At 39.0% G+C, this 19,591-nt stretch overlaps 1 protein-coding gene across 1 annotated transcript; it reads right to left on the reverse strand.

The window, feature by feature from the left end:
• Nucleotides 1-1,101: 1,101 nt before the first annotated feature.
• Nucleotides 1,102-19,006, reverse strand: LOC131398715 (aldo-keto reductase family 1 member C15-like). Its single transcript, XM_058532349.1, has 9 exons — nucleotides 18,923-19,006; nucleotides 12,865-13,032; nucleotides 11,854-11,970; nucleotides 10,399-10,476; nucleotides 9,482-9,604; nucleotides 7,493-7,602; nucleotides 5,281-5,446; nucleotides 3,317-3,399; nucleotides 1,102-1,144 (listed from the first exon to the last, which is right to left on the reverse strand). Exons 1-9 carry the CDS (start codon nucleotides 19,004-19,006, stop codon nucleotides 1,102-1,104), a joined length of 972 nt encoding a protein of 323 aa, XP_058388332.1.
• Nucleotides 19,007-19,591: the final 585 nt, after the last annotated feature.

Below are 19,591 nucleotides of genomic sequence, written 5' to 3' on the forward strand. Positions count from 1 at the left end.
TAAGGTTTGCTGTACTAGGTTCTTGAGCCTGCATTTCCACAGGATGAAGTGAAAGGGCCCGCATGACACTTGAACTTGCACGTTGACTCACAGGAGGAAAACCTGTATCTAGGGAACTCATATGGATTATAGCAAGCACTGAGCATCCCGGCCCTTTCTCTTCACGGAGATATTTTGTTTATATTCCTGGACAGTAAACATACCTTCAGTTTCTTTGGAGGGAGTCACTGTCTCTACCTTCCAAGGCTATTCGGTGGAGAAACCTCCTGAACACAAAATGTGGAATGCAGGGTACTCGGTGTCTCTGTTTATCAGGTGTACAGAAATGTGAGACTGTGCAGAATTATTTCCCCACAGGCACTTATGCATTTCTAACAGCTCAGTGCTCCCTATTTACTTCATGGTCTTCTTCCTCCACTAGCCTGTAATCTCAAGACATTTCTCATTTTAATTTAATTCTTGTCTATTTTATTCACTGATAAAACAATTTCTAGCACATGAACGATGTTCAGTAAGGATTTTGCTGAATGAATAAATTAATCAATGGCAAAATATACAAGAACTAATCAAAATGCCACAACATAAGCAGATGATTAAGACATTAAAGAAATTAATAGGAGGTAATGTTTCACAACAAGCAAAATATCATACTGAATTTTTAATAATATTTGATAGCTTGGGAAATACTTACATTAAGGTAAAAAACAAAGTACACAATCTATATATTGAAGATTATTTCAATATTTTAAATAAACATACAATCTCAGATTTCTATAGGAAAATAATGAAGGAAAATGCACTGAGAGTTCAAGGATTTTTAAATGAGCTAATTACGAGTTATTTTTGCTTTCTATTTTTCCCTTTTATTTTCCAAGTTTGCTATAATTTGTATAAATTATTTTAATAAGGAAAAGCAAACATCCTTGTTTTGAAGTCTTTATTTTTTCATAAAATAAAAAAAAAAATAAATGAAACTGAAAAAACTAGGCCAGCAGCCTGAAACGAGACGCTGCTTTGAATCACCTCCACCAAGTACAGAAATCCTCTCTACACCCTTAGGAGCAGGAAATTCTGGTAGATTTCATAGTGGGTATCTCCCAGTCAATATTCTTCAGAAAATGGATAATAAGGGTGATCAACAGCACTGAAAGAGAAGGAGGGATATTAATGCCTTAACTCTGTTTTCACACGGTCAAAGAGAGAGTTTCTCTGAGGATGGTGTCAGGATGGGCTGAAAACTAGTTTTACTACCATGTCCCTCCTTCTACTCTGACACACACACATGCAGACTCCCTGTCCATGTGCAAACCCCACCTGCATGCCTAATTCCCACATCCCCATGGAATATAAGTGCCAATGTGACATGTAGTTTGATTTAGATTAGAATTTGCATTTATTGAAGTGAGAACTATGGCTAAGATTTTGTAGCCATTTCAGCCCCTGTGCAACTTTTGTCTCTAGCCAATGAGAATGATCACAATAATGATTTTGCTGTTCTTTTTCATGCATTCATTCAATGTATATGTACAAAGAACCCTCAACAATTCAGGGTCCCTCCATTAAAGAACTTCTAGTCTACTCAAGAGACAACATGTACACCTACATAACCACGCCTACAAAATGTCATTACTGTTTTCTGAATTTAGGATTTATGAGAATACTTGTTATTCAATCATTAGTATTACTGTTGTTTTCTTACTTTTCCATATTATTATTTTCCTTATTACATTTGTCCTTTTCTATTCAATTTCATTAAAGAGTGCATTCTGAGCAATTCTACGGGCCAGGAGCTGTGCTGTTAACATAGGACCACAAAGAAGAGTGAGACTAGGCATTCACAGCCTAATGAAGGAGATCATATGCTTCTATTTAAAAGCCTTTGGGAATGGAAAAGTTACTTACTCAGAATCATGATATAGTTTTACAAACAAGAAGGAGAATTTTGAGATCTTTCTTTTAGAACTAAACTTTTATTTTCTAACTAAAATTTTATTCCCCTTATGTCTAAACTCTCTTCCAAACTTCTTAATTCAATGAGTCTTCTTTCTCTTCATCCTGAGATGCTCCTGCAGGAACTGAACAACTGGAATCCTGTGTTTGTAACCAAGTCCAAGTCAAAGCAAGTGGAGGCTCCCAGCAGGTAGTCTGCTGCGGGACAAAGGCCTCCCTGGAGTAAGCCTTGACTCAAGAAACAGAGAAATCCAGAGGATCTCATGTTGGTGTGTGCCATTGGGGACACATCAATCACTAACGTTAGGGTCAATTAAATTCAAGATCCATTTATAATTCAATTTTGTGTGTGTGTGTGAGGAAGATCAGCCCTGAGCTAACATCCATGCCAATCCTCCTCTTTTTGCTGGGGAAGAACGGCCCTGAGCTAATATCTATTGTCAGTCCTCCTCCTTTTTTTTTCCCCCTTTTTGTCCCAAAAGGCCCAGTATATAGTTGTATGTCATAGTTGCACATCTTTCTAGTTGCTGTATGTGGGATGCCGCCTCAGCATGGCCGGACAAACAGTGCGTCAGTGCACGTCTGGATCCGACCCCAGGCTGCAAGTAGCGGAGCACGTGCACTTAACCACTTAGCCACGGGGCTGGCCCCTATAATTCAGTTTGATGAGATGACATGGCTTAGGAAATTGGAGTTGTGATGGGAAAACAGGCCAATTGAGAGATGAATTCAGAAGAAATGCATGGTGTCTTGGAACAGGAATGTCCGTTAAGGAGAAATGATATTGGACACTTAGGAGAGGAAGTGGAAGCAGGGCCATGGTCTGACTTTCCCAGCACCTATGCACTTTTGCCTCCCTGGGGCCCTTCCCTTGTCAAAAATATTAACATTACATTTCACTATTGTGTTACGATAAAAATGAATAGAATCCAGGCTGGATTCATTATTATACAGGCATTTTTAATATAATCATTTTTCTCCTGATTTTAAAAAGAAGTAAATATGAATCATTTTATAGGCCCTAAAAGTAAGTGGGCTATAGGCCCTGAGCTGTCCATGTTGAGCGGGTAAGTCAGCCCTGTGTGGAAGCTTACCAGACACAGTGACTAGAGTCACAAAATAGTGAGTTCACCATGATATAAACTTTGGCAGTTTTACTTATGGTCTGTCCTGGGCTCTGCTCTCGTTTATGTTGTGACAGAGACTGAGCCCTGGAGTCACCTCTGGTCTGAGTCTACAGGAAGCTCCTGTTTTACTCCTACAGTGGAACTCAGGCCCGTCTTCCTGATTTGGGGAAGCTTACTTCCTCTGATAACCTACACGCTACAGAAAACAACCTGTGAAAAACAATCTACAGGGCACTTACAATAGCATTTTGTCATATCGGAAATTTCTGTTGAGGCCATCAATTGCTTTCATGTCTTCTGGAGTCAATTCAAAGTCAAAAACCTGAAATGAAGGAAAGAATCACATTTAACTCTCCCCCAAGGCAGCTGGCTTCCAACTGGGAACTTGAGGACTTTACAGCTGGACAGAGCCAAGCAGAGTGTCCAGGGAAGCCTTCCCTGTCACCAGCTTCTGGGTGTACTAGCCTCAGAACTCTTCTGCATGTGTTCTCCACCTCTCCTTCCCCACTTCTTCTCCTTCTCTCTCCACTTCACAAAAGAAAGGCTCACAACTCATCAATCCCAAATCTTTCCAAGTGAATTTATTGTAACAGAAAGGAAAATATTCCACTTTTTCCAAACAAAGAGACAGTTGGACAATATGGACAAAATACTTGCTGACTTGGCCAAACTTAGGGCAGGTTTTTCCTTCCCCACCAGACCCTAGAGTTTGACAGCCTTGAACTTAAGCAAGTGTTGGAAGTAAGAGCAACCTCCCATGCAGGCCTCTCCAAGAATCTGTGGCCCTCGGTAAAAGCTTTCCTGGATTAACTGTTGGACAACACCACCTGCTCATGCTAACCACAAACACCATCTCTCTCTAGGGGTTTTTACTCTTCCCTATAAAATAAAACTCTTTCAAATTGATCTTTGAGATACTTACAGATCTTACATTCAGAGAGTTCTCCCTTTTGAATAAAGTCTCTCTTACTTAAGTCCAGATTTGTTTTTACCTGATGATACATAGCCCCTAATGGAGACTCCATTAATAGCAAAGCAGACAAATCTTTGGTAAGAAATATGAAAATGGGAAGGCCATCATTTCATCCTTGGGACAACTTCATGGAGAACTCAGTGTCTTCTCTTTCTTTCTTTTTATCTATCTATGTATCTAACTATCTATCTATCTATCTATCTATCTATGTATCTGTCCCCCTGTCATTCATCTTTAAAATATACTCCAGAAGTGATTTGGTTGTCATGGGTATATGTATTAACAGGTTGAGCTAAATTAAAAAATAAAATGGGATTATTTTCTGACTGGTTTAACAATGAGATTTAGATTTCTGTATTCGATATTCTAATAAATTGAATGAACTAACCAACAGCTTCAAGGTTTTAGAGCAAATACATTATAAACAACATGGTCCAATGTCATCTTTTGCATATATTAAACTCATGATGAAGTTTTTACCTGTGACCTTAAAATGGGATAGAGCTCATGTAGTTTTTAACAATTCGCATGAGGCTCGCAACAAAATAAGTTGAAGACCACTGATTAATCTAAAGGACCAGGAGATGTATGAGGGAGAAACTTTACTCATTTGTTTGTTAATTTAGCCTGTCTATAAACTTAGATCTAGTTTCTGATGTGCCAGGAGCTCTGCTGGGGAAACATGCTAAAAGATGACCCAGAAGGAGTCACTATATTTAGAATCACACAATCAAAAGAGTACAGTGACATATAGATGAACAATTTTAGTTTAATAAGGAAAAACTCACTAATAGAGCCGTACCTAGACCTATGGTGGTCAACAACTGTGCTGGGATGTCCTGGTGATTCAACAAAGCAGCTAATGCTATTTGGTTTGATATTGACTTACAAATATTGGGTCATCAAGTAGAAAAGTTGAGGAAGTGGAACCAGGGTTTTAAAAGAGTTTTAGTGCATGGAAGGACTCCTACAACTGATTAAAAAAAAAAAAAAAAAAAACAAAGATGAAATCTTCTCAGTGTCACACAGCTAGGAAGCAGCAAAGCCAGGCCTAGAGTCCATAAAACTTAGGACTCTGAGGCCAGTGCTCTTTCTTTCCACCTTTCCAAGCTGACCCCATTGGGAATGATGCATGGGAATGAATGAACATGCGTGGGTGCTGAAAGCCATGAGAGATGGCCCCCAAGGCAGTACTTGCCCCTCACTCTGGATACACTATTCGACCTGTACCTGGAAGTTCTCTTTGATTCTCTTCTCATTGAAGCTCTTGGCTAGGACCACCACCCCCCGCTGTAGCTGGTAGCGCAAGACGATCTGGCCTGGGTTTCGATTGTGTTTCTTGGCAATGACATTCAAGATTGGATCCTCCAATAGATATGGACTATCCTTTTCCACCCTGAAAACAAAAATCAAAAAAAAAAAACAAAACATTTGAACAGCGTAGGAATGAAAATTTAGAGAGTTATTTTCCTCAAATTCCTCTGATAATTGAGATAAGTAGGTACAATATGGTATGATTAAAAAAGAGTTTCATAGGCCCAGCCCCATGGCCAAGTGTTTAATGTTCCACAGAGTTCGAATCTTCAGCAGCCCAGGTTCACATGTTTGAATCCCATGCACAGACCTACTCCGCTCACCAACTGTGATCTGGCAGTGTCTCACCTACAGAATAGATGAAGACTAGCACAGATGTTGGCTCAGGGCTATCTTCTTCAGCAAAAAAAAAGAGTTGCATGAATAATGGTAGAGATTCATTCATAATTGCACCAAACTGGAAGCAACTAATATTTCCATCAACAAGTGAATGGAGAAACGACTGTGGTATTTATATCCATACAATGGAACATTACTCAGTAGTAAAAAAGGAATGAACTAGATACCTGTAACAATGTGAATAAATCTCATAGATGTTATGCTGAGCCAAAGAAGCTGGAAACAAAAGAATATATACTCTATGACTTCTTTTACTTGTGAAGTAAAGAAGATACTAACTTAATCTAAGCTGAGAAAAGAAACCAGAAAGATGGCTGTGTTGGGGTGAGGAAGAATTGTCTGGAAAGGACACAAAGCAAATTTGTTGGGAAATAGAAACTTTCTGTACCATGATAGGGGTCAGTATACAGTATATCCATTTGTCAAAATTCAACAGCTAAGATTTATGCATGACAAGCTGTGTAAATTTTACCATTAAATCACATTAAAAAACAACCCACCTATTCCACTGCTGGGTATTTATCCAAAGAACAGGAAAATATCAATGCATAAAGATACATGCACCCGTGTGTTCATTGCAGGGTTATTCACAATAGCCAAGACTTGGAAGCAACCTAAGTGCCCACCAAGGGATGAATGGATAAAAAAGATGTGCTATATATACACAATGGAATACTCCTCAGCCTTAAGAAACGATGAAATCCAGCCATTTGTGACAACATGGATGGACATTGAGGGTATTATGCAAAGTGAAATAAGTCAGAGGGAGAAGGTCAAATACTGTATGATCTCACTCCTTAAGTAGTAGATAACAACACAACAAACAAACACATAGAGACAGAGATTGGATTGGTGGTTACCAGAGGGGAAGAGGGGAGGGAGGAGGGTGAAAGGGATAATTAGGCACATGTGTGTGGTGATGGATTTTAATTAGTATTTGGGTGGTGAACATGAGAACATGATTTAATCTGTGCAGACATGGAAGTATAATGATGTAGACCTGAAATTTATGCGATGTTGTAAACCAATGTTACCACAATAAACAAAAAATAAATTTAAAAAAAATAATAATAATATTTGGAGTGGAGTTCCCAGCAGGCGGGTGGACAGAGGAAGTAGAATGAAAGAATGTTGGTGATGATTGAAGTTCAGGGATGGTACCTGGGAATTCATGGCACTCTTTTATTTTATTTAGATAAAACTGGTTCAGAACATTGTATAAATTTCAGGGATACATAATGATGTATAATGATACTTCGATTTCTGTGTAGAGTACATCAGATTCAGCAACAAAAGACTAATTACCATACATCATTGTACACATGTGCCCTTTCACCCATTTCACCCTCTCCCTCAACTCTTCTTCTCTGGTAACCACCAATCCAATGTCTTTATGCGTTTGTTTGCTGTTGTTGTTATCTTCTATTTATGAGTGATATCATATGGTATTTGATATTCTCCATCTGATTACCTTTCTTAGCGTATTACCCTCAAGGTCCATCCATGTTGTTACAAATGGCAAGATTTCATCATTTTCATGGCTGAGTGGTATTCCATTGTGTATAAATACCACATCTTCTTTATCCATTCATCCATTGATCACTCCACTATTGTGTTCACTTGTATATGTTTGAATTCTTCCATAACAAAATGTTAAAACTTAAGTTAAAAAAGAGTTTCTTCCGTGAATAGAGTTGCTGACTTAGGTTATCACTAATATTATCATTACCAGATTGGGTCTCTATGGGACCCCAGGGCACTGTAGGCAACTACGACAATGTCCTTGGACTTGCAGAATTCCAGCAGTTTGCTCTGGTTGAGGTAAGGGTGACATTCCACCTGTAAGTTGCCAAGAACAAAAGGTATCAGAATCCATGAGCCAATAATATGTAAATATGAAAAGTCCTTGGAAGGATTATCTAACACTACATTAATATTGTTACTGTATTTTTCAGATTGACACCTTTTTCCATGCACCTTCTGAAATACCTTCCAATGCTGTTGGTTTTCAGAGATGATAAAATAATTCCCTTCTTACATTTTTATTAGTGTTTAAAATGACTGAAGACAAGTACAACAGGTTGTGGCCTCTAATTGCCATTTTGCACTGAAAGAAATCAAGATTTCTTAGAAAAATGGTTGAATCCAGGTCTGGGCAAAAATGCTACACATGGACCCTAGAACATCTTACACTCTAGAAAGTGAAGAAGATAGGAAAGACAATGAGACGTGTCAAAGGACTCAGGAGCTCACTTGAAGAATCAATAAAATGATTACAATTTGATCATCAACAAGTACAGTAACTATATTGGATGGGAAAACATAAAATTCATAAATTCGCAATGACATATATATATAAGTGATGAAGTCTTAGATGTAACCTCCAGTTACAGGGGTACAAAGACAGAGTACCATGTCAAACTGTATCACGGGGATCAATCAGTAACATCAACTGTGTGGGAAAAGTTAAAGGAAAAAAGGCTTTGTTTCTTTCACAAATAAATTAAAGGAGAAAGAGGAATAAGAAGAAGAAGAAGGAGAAGGAGAAGGGGAAGGGGAAGGGAGAAGGAGGAGAAGGAGGAGGAGAAGGAGGAGGAGAAGAAGAAGAGGAAGAGGAAGAAGAGGAAGAGGAAGAACAAGGACAAGAAGAATAAGAAGAACAAGAAGAAGAAAGACAGGGAGGAAGAAATGAGAGAAAGGAAGGAAGGACGAAAGAAAGAGATGAAGGAAGGAAGGAAGGAAGGAGGAAAGGAAAAGAAACACAGGAAAAGAAAGAAAGAGAAAAAGAGAAATGAAAAATATGGGAGGAGGAAGAAGAGGAGAAGGAGGAGGGATATAGTTTAACATATTTTGAGTTATTTTCTACAAATAGATTTTTAGAAATGAAATAAGTAGGACAAAGAGTATAGATATTTGAATGGTTTCTTGCACAATTTTCACTGTTTTACAAAACAGCAATACAACTTTACAATGTCACAGTACTTAAAAATTGGCAGCATTCATTGTTAATTTTAGAAATTATTTATTTCATTATGATTTCTCCATTTCCTCACTTTCCACTCCTTTGCTTTTCTCTCTGGTTTTTTCTCTCACTTCTCTGTAACTGCTCCTGCAAGGTTTCCATAAGGTCCATGCCATTAAATCCAATAACTGTTTCCATCCCTGTTGGGATTGGCTGCTCCTCAGCAGGAGCCACCCTTTGGCTCCTGCAAACATTCATCCCTCTTCTTTGGCTTTCCTGACACCACACTCTCCTCATTTTCTCTCTCCTTCTCTGGGAACTCCTCTTCAGTCTCTTAACCAGTGCCTCTTTGCCTGATCCTTAAACATTGACTTTTCTGCCCTCTTCCTGTTCATTCTGTGAACTTTTCCAGGAGAGCAAATCCACTTCTGTGAGTTTAATTACCATCCATAAAACAATGACTCCAAGATTGGTACCTGTAGCCCTGATCGCCTTCCTGAGCTCTAGACCAGTATTGCCATCTGCCAACTCAGAATCTCTACTTGAATGTCTCATAGGAACCTCACACCCATCTCTGAAGAATTGAACGAATACTCTTCCCATGCCACTCAACCCGTTCCTTCTTTGGTATTTCCTATGGCAGTAAAAGGAACTATCATTATACAGCTGACACCAAGACAGTAACTTGGGGCCAGTACTTAAGGAAGAGGGTGTGAAGAGCAGAAAACAAGGAAGCCCCAGTGGCACCGGGCTCACCTGGTTGCAGACGGGCTTGTACTTGAGCCCTGGCTTGTTCAGGATCATCTCCAGCTGTTTGTGATTGAAATTGGACACTCCGATGGATTTGGTTAAACCTGCATCTTTACACTTCTCCAGGGCCTGGGAAGGAGGGACATGTGTGATATAACTTTCGTTTAGTTTGTTCCTTTCATTTTACACTGAATGTTTTAAAAACTGCAAATCAGTTTCACATATATCACAATTTTACTGAACCTGTTTTATCACTTGGATACATTTTTTCCTAAAGACCTTTATTGCTAGGCACACATACTTTGTCTCCTTGCTTCTATTACATGAACACCAAGGATGATAAATTGAAATGAAGATGCTTTCAATTCCACTCCTCATCTCATTCGATGTGCCTATCTTCCAGTTAGGCATCTAATAGTTCTTTAACATATCGCACCAGGGTCAACAGCAGAGAGAAACTCTCAAGTTTCACTATTAGAGGTTTTGGCTGCTTCCTTTTTCCTAGAATGGTAGAATACATGGTCTGAAGGGCTACATAAGGGCAAATTTCACTCTCCTTCTGCAGTCCACCATTCTGTAAGTCAGACACAGCCTTCCTTCCCTCCATGGGGGTAAGGAAGACTGACTTGGGATGGAGTTCTAACTCTTCTTGAGTTTGCTCTGATCATCCCCTTATAAGGCTCCCAGGCTGAACTTGATAGGTGGGGCAAAGAAACTCCTACTTTGAACTATAGAAGTTTAGAGGAAAAATAACCCTTAGAGGTCATCCCATTCAGGTCCCTTCCTTTACTGATGAGAACACCACTGTACAGAGAATGGGCAGTGATATGGCTGAGGACAGACTGTTGATGGGGCCAGACTCCCAATCCAGTAATTTATGCCTTGTCACACAGTGTCCCTTTCATTTCAGTGGCAGTACTTACCTCCCATGTGTCACGAAGGTCCACTATATCTAAAATAACTTCCCCACTGGCATCCTTTGGTATAAGCTCCTCCCCAGGCTGGAACGCAGATGGGGGAGAGAATGAAGAAGAGATTTTTTTTAAAGAATGACCTTCCATGTGCCTAAGGAGCTTGGTCATAAAACCTTCGAGAGGCTATACAGAGTGTTTGTGTGTATATGTGTGTGTGTGTGTGTGTGTGTGTTGTGTAAGATAAGACGTGGGAGAAGGAAGATCAACAGCACCTGAGACACTGTAGCAAAGTGCCTCTCCCCGTATTACTTCCACCCTCCTATCCACACACACCCCTGAACTGCATTACGAATGAATTCTCCTTTGGTTGGAATTGGTTTTACTTCCCAGGGACAGGCTGGTTTGGATGAAAGGACTTACCTTTACTTTTGAGCTATGTGTTTTAGTTCCAGTTTATGATAACCCAACTCAGAGATAGTTAGGATACCAGATGTGCTCAGTGGACATCCACTATGACGGGAGGTTGCATAAGCAAAGCCCAAAGGAGCCCAGTTGTGTAATATGGACCGTCCCATGGTACCTCATTCTTTATTGGGACTGAGAGGTCCATTTAGGAGGGACTCTCCACCTAAAGAGATGAGGATTTCTTATTGTATCTCTTCAGTCTGTTGTAATTCAGCATTATCGAGGACCCTCATTAGTAAGAGACTACAGACAGCAGCACCTGAGAGACTGTAGCAAAGTGCCTCTCCCCCAATTACCTCTACCCTTCTCTTCACACAAACCCCTGAACCTCACTAAGAATGAATTCTCCCCCACGGTTGGAATTGATTTCATTTCCCAGGGACACATTGGTTTGGATGACAGGACTTCCCTTTACTATTGAGGAATGTGTTTTATCTCCAGCTTATGATAATGCAACTCAGAGATAGTGAGGATACCAGGTGTGCTCAGTGAACATCCACTGTGACTGATCCTTTGGATCAGCAAAGCCCAAAGGATCCCAGTTGTGTAAAATGGACCATCCCAGGGTGTCTCACTCTTGATTGTGACTGAGAGGTCCATATGGGGGTGACTCTCCCCCTAAAGTGGTGGGAATTTCCCATTGTATCTCTGCAGTCTGTTGTAACTCAACATTCTTGAGGACCCTAATCACTAAGAGACTACAGACAGCAGCATGTCAATCAGACATGTAAGGTGGTGTCCTCAACTCTTTGAGGTAGAGACACTGAGATCATTGAATTTCAGTGCTTCTGAAGGCTTCGGGATGAGGAAAAATAAATTTGAGAGTGAAGTGACACAACTGTCAAGGAGACTTGTAAATCATTTAGCAATTCTATCCACCACACTCAAAACCTACCTCTCTCAGTAAGAACCCAGAAAACCCAGCTGTAATGAGAGAATGGAAGTGCAACAGTGGTGCTGGAATACCCTTGGGCATAAGAAGGAAAAACAAAAGCACACCTTCATAGCAATTGGCACATGAATGATAAAGAGATCTACGTAGTCCAGACCAAGTTTCTTCAATGATCTTTCCAGGGCTGGTCGAACCAATTCTGGGTGAAGGAAAGTAGCCCAAAGCTGCAGTGACCAAAATAAATAAAAAATGGCTTATGATTTCACACATTTGAGGACCCAAATTAAATCTCACTGTTAAAAGACTGAGAAGTGAGTAACAAACCACTGTGGTGGTCTAAAAATAAGATGTGCTTGGGCTAAATTTATGTGATGTAGTATAAATGAGATCCTTAATGGGAATGGAGATTTATTTGAATGACTCTAAGAAAACTATGAATAATACTTAGATGGCCCAGGAAAAGCAACCTAAATGTTTCAAAGATGAGAAATGTCATCTCTGGAAGGAGAGCCAAGAAATGTCAGGCCAGGGGAAATGGAACCTACTGTCTTGTATAATAAACACCTGGAAACAGTTCTGTTGAGAGGCCCGCTTTCTAAGAATTCATTATCACTTATGTCGACATACGTAAGATTATTCTGTAGAGACCTCAGCTCTCTTGACATTGGAAGCAGAGTTTCCCACTTCAGAAAATTTTACATATTTCAGTAAACACAATGCTGACTTGAAACAAGTACTTCCTAGTCTTGCTCCCTTTTCTGAATTATATGTGAGCCTCACTTGAAAATGTCCTTAGGGAATCTACTGACGATTAAAAGGAGTAGACTCATTCCATAGTGGTTCAGTCAATTCATACAACAGATAAAGAAGAAAACTATCATTACTTGTGCTTCACATATGAATGCTGGCTGATGTTCAGAGAGTTTGAGCAACCAGGTCTCACCCTTAATACATTTCGGGGAAAAGCAAGCCTTTTCTGTTTTCTATTTTTCTATAATGGTCCTCTACAGTGTTAGGAGATAAATAAATTATGCAAAACAACACCAAAGTTCTTTTTTGTTTTTTCAAAATAACATATCTGATCTGACAACGACCTCTCGTCACTCCACCCACAGCACCTTGGTGGTGTAGAATATGTCCTCTCTCTTCACAGTACCATCCACCATCTTCTCTAGAAGGGCCTTGCCAATCTCCTCCTCATTTTGATAGAGATGTGCCGAGTCGATGTGACGGAAACCTACATCAATAGCTATTTTGGTGGCCTCTTCAGCCTTGCTCTTAGGAACCTATAAAATATGAACAAAGAGGGTCGGAAATCCATCCAACTTAGAGAGAAGCAATTTATTTACTTCATAGCATTGCACCTGCTGTTTTTCCATTTCTCCTGTCCATCTGTTTGATGGTGCAAGCCTTGGAAACAAACCTGTCTTCTGGGGGCACAGACTAATCTCCAATATGACCTCCAGTCTAAAATGACTTAGTGAAATATCTTCTCCGTAGAACAAGGGAAATCAACTCTCAGTCAATAAACAATTCATTGTAAGGAAGTAAATAACAGGAAAATCTCTGACACCTGGAAAAACTTTTAAAGATATAGATGTAGACATAGATATAGATATAGATACAGTTGTCAGAAGCTATTTTTATCTAAGAATTGGAAATTTGTGCATAAAACTGGTACATGCTCCATCCAGTTTCTAACCAACTGAGCTCTTAAAGTCATTCATGATTGTTATTTTATACTTCATCCCCCAGGTGCTCTCATTCAACATTTATGCAACAAGCAATTATTCAGTGCCTCCTGTTTTCCTGACATCGTGCTAGACTCTGAAGCGCTGGGGATTTAATCATTAACAGAAGACACATGCTTAAAACTCCTGAAAGAATATGTAGCAGTAAGCTCCTTGACTTTGCTCTTGGAAATCTTATTTTGGATTTGACACCAAAAGCAAAGGCAATAAATGCAAAACTGAACAGTTGGGACCACATCAAAATAAAAAGCTTCTGCACAGAAAAGGAAACCATCAAGAAAATTAAACAGCCACTTATGGAATGGGAGAAAATATTTGCAAACCACATATCTGATAAGGGGTTAATATGTTAAGTATACAAGAAACCCAAACAATCAATAGCAAAAAAAAAAAATAAATAATCCAATTTCAAAATGGGCACAGGACCTGAATAGACATTTTTCCAAAGAAGACATACAAGTGGGCAATGGGCACCAAAAAAGATGCTCAGCATCACTAATCATCAGGGAAATGTAAAGCAAAACCACAAGGAGATATCACCTCACACATGTTAGGATGGCTATTATCAAAAGACCAAAGATAGCAAATGTTAGCAATGATGTGGAGTAAAGGGAACCCTTGTGCACTGTTGGTGGGAATGTAGATTGATGCAGCCTCTGACGAAAACACTGTGGAGGTGCCTCAAGTAATTAACGATAGAATTACCATATGATCCAGCAATTCCACTTCTGGGTATTTTTCTAGAGGAAACAAAATCATTATCTCAAAGATATATCTGTCCTCCTGTGTTCATTTCAGCATTATTCCCAATAGCCAAAGTATGAAAACAACCTGTGTGTCCATTGATGGATGAATGGATAAAGAATACATGGTGTGTACATACAATGGAATATTATTCTGCTTTGAACAAGATGGAAAGCTTGTCATTTAAAACAATGTGGATGAAGCTGGAGGGTGTTATACTAAGCGAAATAAGCCAGACAGAGGAAGGCAAATACAGAGGGGCACAATTGGAAAACAAAATTGAGTTCATAGAAACAGAGAGTAGAAAAGTGGTTGCCAGGGGCTAGATGTTGGGGGAAAAGGGGAGAGGTTGGTAAAATGGTACAAACTTTCAGCTATAAAGTAAATAGTGTCTGAGGATCTGATGTATACCCTGCTGACTATAGTTGATAACACTTTTCTGTATAATTGAAGTTCGCTAAGAGAATAGAATTTAAATGTTCGGCCCCCCAAAAAAAGCAAAGGTAAAGATATGAAGTTATGAATGTGTTAAACCTGATGAGGGGAATCTTTTCACAATGTATACATGTACACATCATCTTGCCATACACTTTAATTATGGAAATATCATACGCTTTAATCTTAGAATTTTATTTGTCAGTTTTACCTCAATAAAGCTGAAAAAAATTTAATAATAAAATTTTCCCATTGGATTAAAGGGAAAATAATAGTTAATTTTCAGGGAATTGTGAAGAGGATTAAATGATAAATGTACTGTATGGAGTTCATCCCTGTGAGAAGCACAGAAGTCATTCTACTATATCTGCTTGACACTCAACATATCCATGTACACAGACCTAGACTTCCAGCTGTAAGCACCTACCACTCTGCCTGGGGGATTTCTATCACCACCAGAGTCTTCAGGAGAGGCTCTCAATAATTAGGTAAAGAGGATGTCTTGTCCACTGGATGCTACTTAGCCTCTATACTTAACCATTCCAGTACTTAAGCAATGGGCCCATGAATGGTATAGCCATGGTGGAAGAGATTAAGACTATGCATGGTGCAACTGCACGGGCTTTTTCTCACCTTGGATGTTTGAGATCCCACTATTTTGAGATGGCTAATCTGTCAGCACCAGCAGAGACTGACACTGAGTCTTCGTTAAGTACCGTTCCTTGAGGAGACAAGCTAACCCCTGGGTGACAAGTTGACTATGTTAAACTCTCCATCTAACTGGGAATGGAAGCAGCAATTCATCTTTACTGAGACTGACAGCATTCTATGTATGAGTAGTCATCTCCTTTCCAAGTCCCTCAGACATTACTATGTAAGGGCTACAGAAAGTTGGATTTATCACAATAGGATCCCATGTAACATGGCCTATTTGTTCTGTTTGCTGTAGTCCTTTTCTGTCTTTAACAATAGTAATAAATGTTGGACATAACATAGATAAGACATACCCTATGCTTAAGCTATAATGGTGGATACAACGGACAATTATGTCATTGCAAACAAACTGGCCCTAACAGTTATTAGCTATTGATATTTCGTGTCATAGCTCTACCAAGATGGAGTGTATTGGTCTCCATCATTTGTGTGGGCACTCCCTCCCAAGCAACCCCATAGCTGCCCCTGCTTCACCATAACTAGACCTTGACACTTTAAGTGCATTGCACTCGACCACACGGATGTGTGAAGAATGCATTTGACGAGAAGCACAATTCTGTCTCCGTTGTTACTTTATGCCTCCGAAGTTTTCCTTTCTAATACCTAACTTTTTGAATAATAGTGGCTTCTGATACGGAAAAAGCTTTCAATGACGGAAACCTTTGGCAAATCTTTGGCAAATACTTCCGGCCCTGAGAAACCTACAGCAAAGCTGCTAGAAAGTAGTAACATTACTTGTCCTTTCCTTCTGTGACCACTGCCCATCAGGAGTTTCTAACAAAGAGAAAAGTGACCATGATCCTAGATTTGACTCATGTAAGAAATAAGAATAATAGTTTACCTGGGACAGTTGTTGAGGAATTAAAGATAATACATAGAAATTACTTTAAATACATGCTAAACATTCAATAGTGTTAAGTAACCCAGATAATAATAATGATAATCCACCCTCAAAATACTCATCCTCTGAATCCCCGGAGTCAACCACTTGTCATCCCACTTAGTGAAAATTTAGAGAGGGTGAAATGGAGGCTCTCTCTTATTGACAGAGGGGAGGATTGAGATTCAGAATGTTAAGAAATTGTAGTAAGTCACCCAGATGATAAGGAAGCTATAATATGATCACAGTTCTGACTGATTTAGTAGTCCATGCTAAATCACACTGAAATGGTCTGAGGGTCAGAAAAGAAGAGTGACGACTTTAATTCATAAAATCTTAACAAAGCAATAATGAGAAGGCCATCATCATTTTTTGATCCTAGAATTAATACATGAATATATTTGGAAAAAGTTGTACCAATAAGCACAATTCATGAAACAACTACTGGCCCAATCATATAATTGTCATATTCACACAATCATGGTCATGCAAGGGCACATACACACAGCACCTTTGAAGTGTAGAATATGTCTTCTCTCCTCATAGTGCCATCTCCAATTTTGCTCCAGATGGTCCCTCCAACCTCCTTTTCATTATTTTAACTAAAAGGAGAATCAATATAGTGGAACTCAGCATCTATAGCTAATGTGGTGACCTCTATAGTTTTGTTTTTAGGAACATAGATGAGCAAACAACGGTAGTAGCTGGATTTCCGCATGATTGAAATATAGCTAAGGGAAAAATTTTTATCCTCCTGATAATCATCTTTCCCTCATGTCTTCGGGTAGTTCTGCATGTGTGGTGATGAACCTATGCCAATTTGCCTGGGTTTTCCCTGGTAAGGACTAAAAGTTGGTTATCCCATAGACCTGTTCAATCCCAGGCGATCACTGGTTGATCACTAGCATAATAAGTCCATAAGACCACCTCTGTGTTAAGTGATTTGTTGAAAGAGCTCACAGCATTCATCATATAGTTGTAGTCATGGATATGATTTATATTGTGAGAGGTTACAAAGCAAAATCAATAAAGGGAAAATGTACATGGAATGAAGTCTGAAGAAACAAGGTCAAAGCTTGAAAGAATCCTCTATGAGTGTAGTCACAGAGAACACGATAAATAAAAGTAGTATATAAATTTAAAACATATATATTTTAGGTATATAGAGAGATGTTTTCATATATGTATACAACGTGAAATTATTACCACAATTGAGCTAATTAACATATCCAACACATCACATAGATAAATTTTTGTGTGTGCTGAGAACACTTAAGATCTACTCTCTTAGCAAATCTCAAGAATATGATACATTATTATTAACTATAGTCACCATGCAGTACATTAGTTCTCCAGAACTTATTCATCTTACAAGTGAAATGTTGTACCCTTTGACCATCATCTCCCCATTTTGCCCACCACTCCCTCCCACAACCCCTGGTCACCACACCACTATTCTCTGCTTCTATGAGTTTGACTGTTTTAAATTCCATTTATAAGTGGGATCATGCAGTATTTGTCTTTGTGTATCTGGCTTATTTCACTTTGAATGATGTGCTCCAGGTTCTTCCAAGTGGTTGCAAATGGCAGGATTTCTTCTGTTTTTAGGCTGAACAATATTTTCTTAGTTATAAAGGATTTCAGAAACTTTCTTTTTTCAATGGTAATGCAAGGAATTAGACACTTGGCCTTACTGCTCTCTGCTGGTCATACTCTTTCCTTAGATGTGGGGGAATTCAGAATTTTATAGAGGCTGAAGCTTTGGAGGTATCCTTGACCCTTTCCTCCCCCTCATCCCACTTGGCACTACAAAGGGAAAAAGTCCTGTCATCTGTCTCCAAAATGTCTCTTTGAATATTTCCTTCTGTTTTATAGATGAGAACGTGAGACTCAAAGTTTAAGTACTAGTTCCTTGTCATACAAGTAAATAGGCTAAAGACAAAATTGGAAAGCAAATTCTGGCTTCCAGTCTAGTGACTTGTTCACTTTTCTCCGTCTTATGTCCAAGGTCCAACTCTATCTATTTGCTTCAATGGAAAACAAATTAACAAAGAATAAGATTTGAAACCTTGCTCTGGAGACTGTAGCTTATTCTCCAAAAAGATATTATGTTTTCCACTCAGGATAAATTCCCAAACAGGAGGAGAAGAACAAGGGAAACTACAGGTGGAGTATATAGTGCCCGGCGCTTAGCAGGCTACCCCACAGCAGAACAGCTGTGGGGTCACTTCATATCCAGGACCTTTTACCACAAATATTTCTCTTGATCATGGCTTTTTGTGGGAGGACAGATCTCCTGAATTCCAGATATAAAGATAAACCACTGCCCTGCAATCACCCTCAAAGTAAGGCAGCTGATAGTCAGTGTTCTTTGACTGCTGACTTTACTCTCTTTTTCCAACCTAGGAAATAGATGGAAACTGGAGGAAAACTCAGAATAATCTATAGGTAATCATAGGGTCAGACCCTGATGCACAGCAAACACTGACTACTTTGTCTCTTTGTATAAGGTTTGGTTCTAGCCTTGTTACAAAAATTAAGTGAACCTCCCAGAGTCACCCAGCAACTCAATGATTTGACAACTGAGTCAGTTTCCACTCATGCTAGGTCCATTTTCTTTTGAATACTCAAACCCAAGACCACCATTGTTACCTCTTCAGGTGCATAGGTGCCAAATCCTAGTACAGGAATGAAGTGGCCATCATTTAGTTTCACACGCCAACATTTGGGATCCATTGCCTGTTGCTCCTCTGTCTAAGCAGATTCTGCTTTATTCTTCTGCCTTCAAACGTTATTTGAATAACAGGAAGGTAACATCCAAGTCCAAAATCCAACTGTTAGCAAATGGATTGTAGGAGGAGCAAGGTTAAGCAGTAACCTATGGAGTAAGAAGAGAATTGGAAACAAGTTAACTAGTTTTGTTTTGTTTTTATCAAAGAGTAAACTCAGTGAATTATTATATAGTGATAAATAAATCATTAATTTCTTACAAAATAAATGTTTTATTTAGGATCTACATACATTAGTAAAGTATTACAAGAGTGCTGAAAATTATTGACCAAATATTAGACTAGAAACATTCACATACCAATGTCTTTTTTGTTTTTGCCATGATGATGCCCCTTCTTGATCAGAAATAATTTAAAACAATTAAATATCTTACACCACACACACACATACGCATGCATACACACACACACACTCTTCAGTGGAACGATTAATGTACATTTTTCAAAAAGGTGACCCTCAATAAAGAATCAAAACTTGGAACTGAAAGAAAGGTTGGCTTTTTACCATTCCCATCAGCAAAATTATTTTTTT

The sequence above is a fragment of the Diceros bicornis genome, chromosome 36 (assembly GCF_020826845.1).
Source record: "Diceros bicornis minor isolate mBicDic1 chromosome 36, mDicBic1.mat.cur, whole genome shotgun sequence".
Taxonomy (NCBI): Eukaryota; Metazoa; Chordata; class Mammalia; order Perissodactyla; family Rhinocerotidae; genus Diceros; species Diceros bicornis.

Bases quoted from the DNA above. Each gene is read 5' to 3' on its own strand.
- LOC131398715 (XM_058532349.1), bottom strand. From the start codon at position 19,006: ATGGATCCCAAATGTTGGCGTGTGAAACTAAATGATGGCCACTTCATT. The intron at 3,400-5,280 runs GTACAGGTCGAA...CCTTCATTTCAG, and splicing joins GAATCAAAGAGAACTTCCAG to GTTTTTGACTTTGAATTGAC. The intron at 1,145-3,316 runs GTAAGTGCCCTG...CTTCTCTTTCAG, and splicing joins CGATATGACAAAATGCTATT to TGCTGTTGATCACCCTTATT.